This window comes from Orycteropus afer, unplaced genomic scaffold (assembly GCF_000298275.1).
Source record: "Orycteropus afer afer isolate SDZICR_OR568_19922 unplaced genomic scaffold, OryAfe1.0 scaffold00028, whole genome shotgun sequence".
Lineage (NCBI taxonomy): Eukaryota > Metazoa > Chordata > Mammalia > Tubulidentata > Orycteropodidae > Orycteropus > Orycteropus afer.
In genome coordinates, this window is record NW_006921615.1 from 8,433,756 (window position 1) to 8,437,993 (window position 4,238).

The following is a 4,238-nucleotide window of genomic DNA, read 5'->3' on the forward strand; positions in this document are numbered from 1 at the left end:
TCTATCCAGGATCTCCTACCTGGATTCTCCTGTGAGTGCTTGACCAGAACCCCAACTTTTTATTGTGAAAATTTGAAACATATGCAAAAATAGAACATATTTTTCTGTTTCTATTTTTCTATGACTCATTTTACCTTCCATCTCAATCTGTATTTATTACCCAGTTTCAACAATTATTCATGGAGTGTTTTAACCAAAAAAGAAAACCAGTTGCCATTGATACCATTCTGACTCATGGCAACACCATGTGTTTGAGAGTAGAACTCTGCTCCATAGCATGTTCAGTGACTTTGACCTTTTGGAGGTAGACCAGTTAGGCCTTTCTTCTGAGGTACTACTGTGTGGATTTGAATTGCCAAACCTTTTGGTTAGCAATTGAAGGCTTAACCATTTGTGCTATCCAGGCATATTTTAAATCATTGTGTTATTCACAGGCAAATATTTAATTATGTGTGTTAAAAGTGTTTTTCTTAAAATGTACACTAAGTGGTAATCCAGTGTTGGTGTATAACTAGGAGACTTCCAAGAGATACTCAAATGTCCATATTCCCAGTGATGGATACAACTTTTTGATTAACTTACAGCTTTTAGTGGAAAAATGATAAGAGTTATTTTAGTGGAAAAATGCAATTCAGAGTTTCCCTTCTTTGAAAGATAAAAATCTATCTTCCTAGAGATTTGTTTTAAAGTTATGTATTCTGATGTCTTAACAATCTCAGATTTTTAGTCCCTACCCTCTAATCTCAACTCAAGTTATTTTACTACTTCTGTAGTTTAATTTTTTCCATATTTTCAGTGAAAATATGAGTAGATTTGTTTTTAACTATTCAGGATAAAGGGAATTCACTAGCTTTTTATTAAAGAGCTTTAATTTGATAGTTCTCTTCTGGTTTCTTTCCAAGTTTTCTAAATCACATTTGAATTTTGAGACCCCCAGACCTAGCCAGCACGTTATTAATGGTTTAGTTAATGTTGAGAATAGAAAAATCTAACATTTCAAAATATTTTTAATATATTCTTTAATTTTAAAGTACTGCTTTGTGGAAATTTTTTTTCCCTGTTTGCCCAGTGCTTTATCTATTTTTATGTTTTATATCATCAGACATATTATTTTTTATTTTTCATGTTAAGCATCATGTGTTTTATTCACTTAGCTTGCCAGTTGGCAGAATTATTTTAAATTTTAATCTAGTTATTCAAAATTCTTTGCTGTACCCTATTTGAGTATCAGAGTACTGGACTTTCATTATCTTATATCATTAATAAAAGTAGTCAAGTGCCTTTTGTATCTTTTATTCTTGGATTATGATGCTTATATAATTACTTTTTCTTTGGCTTTCATTCTTATGGGGTTTGTCAATGAGGCTCAAAATAGGCAAGGTATTTTATTTATTGTTTGTTTGTTTTTTATGTAGAGAGAAAGAAGAATCCCTTCAGCTTCATCAGGAAGCTTGGGAACGACACCAGTTAAGGAAGGAACTTCGTAGTAAAAACCAAAATGCTCCAGACAACAGACCAGAGGAAAATTTCTTTAGCCGACTGGACTCAAGTTTGAAGAAAAATACTGCTTTTGTCAAGAAACTAAAAACTATTACGGAACAGCAGAGAGACTCCTTGTCGCATGATTTTAATGGCCTAAATTTAAGCAAATACATTGCAGAAGCTGTAGCTTCTATTGTGGAGGCAAAGCTAAAAATATCCGATGTGAATTGTGCTGTGCACTTATGCTCTCTCTTTCACCAGCGCTATGCTGACTTTGCCCCATCACTTCTTCAGGTTTGGAAAAAACATTTTGAAGCAAGGAAAGAGGAGAAAACACCTAATATTACCAAGTTAAGAACTGATTTGCGTTTTATTGCAGAATTGACAATAGTTGGGATTTTCACTGATAAGGAAGGTCTTTCCTTAATCTATGAACAGCTAAAAAATATTATTAATGCTGATCGAGAATCCCATACTCATGTTTCTGTGGTGATTAGTTTTTGTCGACACTGTGGAGATGATATTGCTGGACTTGTACCAAGGAAAGTAAAAGGTGCTGCAGAGAAGTTTAATTTGAGTTTTCCTCCTAGTGAGATAATTAGTCCAGAGAAACAACAGCCTTTCCAGAATCTTTTAAAAGAATACTTTACGTCTTTGACCAAACACCTGAAAAGGGACCACAGGGAGCTACAGAACACTGAGAGACAAAACAGGTGATTTTCAAATGTTTCTCAGAATTGAGAATTTATTTTGGAGCTCATGCTTAAAAAAATTTTTAAAGTCTTCATGCCACTGAAAGAACTTATGGAAAAGGGCTTATTGCAGGTGATTTCTTAACATTCCAGGAAAATTTCTGAGTGTAATATTTTAAGTACTCATGTTTGAACGTGAGTCTACAATAGATTATGTTTTTACCTTTAAAGGAAATCTGGCTAGTATATGGTAACACTATGTGGATATATTTTCTTTCTGTGATTTAAAAAACTCCTCAACATTGGGATAAATTTTCTTTTTCTGTTACTTTAACTTACCTGCTACTATTTTTCTGTGTGTTTTGATGTTCCTTCTGTGACAGATTTGCTTTCAGTGTTTTGTATTTTAATCTATTGATGTCACTGTTGATACTTGTTTTTTTTTAAGCCCTTAATCGGTGGTATTTCAAATAAGAATTTTGGAAAATTGTGCACAAAATTAGTTGGAAAAAAAAGTTCTTAAAATTTGTTGGAAAACAAATTTCTTAAATTCAACTGTGTAATGTCCATTTATAGGAGTCTTTCTAGGGGTATCAGGTTTAACATTCTAAAGATATAATGTGGTGTGCCTGTGGTAACTAGTGAAGACACCCGATTTAGGGACCAATTTTGATTATTACAAGATATTGTAGACTGCTGTGGAGCACCTGTACCTCAGAGGAATCAATGAGATAGAAGTTGATGTGTGTGTGGGCATTGGTCAACTTTTATGGAGGGTAGCTTTGGAAGAGGGCTGAAGAGGTGCATAAAGGAGGAATAGCAATAGCATTTGGCTGAGTACTTTGCAACTGTTTAAATTACATAGTTGAAGAATCTGAAATTAATATTGTTCACGAATTAGTATGGAGAAGTAGTCTTTTCTATTCCCATAAGCAGGAGGGGAAGTCTTGATTTAAGTGGTTACCACTGAAAAGTGATTGACTTAACTGTAAAAGAGTAATAGTGTTTTACAAGTAATACAGCTAGGACAGGATCAAGATTGGTACAGAGACTCTATGGCCAAATCTAGGGCTGAAGGTTACTTTGGGGTGAGAATTGACGATAGCAATGGTGTTCATCAATGTTTCTTTCAAAAAAAAGAAGAAAAGTTTGTCATCCTTGTTTGAGATGTTGAATAGCAAGAATTGTTTTAAACTTTGAAGGGGCAACCTCAAAATATATTTATGTAGTCAGTAATGGATTAATGGGTTGAAAAGGAATATGGTGGTCCTTTAATAATTTTCACATATTTAACATTTTTTAATTATGATTTACATGTTGCTTTGCTCTGGTGATGCAGTGGTTAAAGCATTCATCTGCTAACCAGAAAGTTGGAGGTTTGAACCTAGTGAGCTGCTCCTTGGGAGAAAGACTAGGCAGTTTGCTTTCTTAAAGACTGAAAGCCTGGAAAGTCCTATGGGGCAGTTCTTCACTGTCCTATAGTATCACTGTGAGTTGCAATCAATTTAATGGCAGTGGGTTTTGTTTTGGTTTTTGTTTTCATAGTACCTTTCACATACACGTTCTATCTAATACATCACAACTGATACATGGATTACATTTTATTGGCTACTTTGCATGTGTTTTTTTTCTTTCTTTTTTTGGCTCTTTACTGGAATCATAAACATTTAGCAGTTGTAGGAATTCTACAATGATTTAATTCCAGTGGAGGAATCCATTTTACAAATTATCTGACAGATAAAACTATTCATTCTCTGACTATACCTCCCAAAGGTACTCATTGCTCCCTGAGCCATTCCACTGATGGACACATCTATTTGCTAGGAATTCTTTGTTATCAAGCTGATTGGTTATTGGTTCTTTTGGTTATGTGGTTGTTATTGTTATGTGCCGTCAAGTTGGTCCTGACTCATAGCGACCCCTCCTTGGGTTTCCGAGGCAGTATCAATACGGAAGTAGATTGCCCCCTCTTCTTTCCGAGGAGTGGCTGGTGGATTTGAACTGCCAGCCTTCTGGTTAGCAGTCAAGTGTCTTAGGCACTACACTACCAGAGCTCCCTCTTTT

At 34.7% G+C, this 4,238-nt stretch overlaps 1 protein-coding gene across 1 annotated transcript in view; it reads left to right on the forward strand.

Annotated features, from left to right (window-relative positions):
* Positions 1-4,238, forward strand: part of UPF2 (UPF2 regulator of nonsense mediated mRNA decay) — a 140,602-nt gene that overhangs the window by 1,872 nt on the left and 134,492 nt on the right. Inside the window, exon 2 of the mRNA XM_007935433.2 lies at positions 1,416-2,195. Coding sequence (XP_007933624.2) covers positions 1,416-2,195 — 780 coding nt within the window. The remainder of the gene's footprint in view (positions 1-1,415; positions 2,196-4,238) is intronic.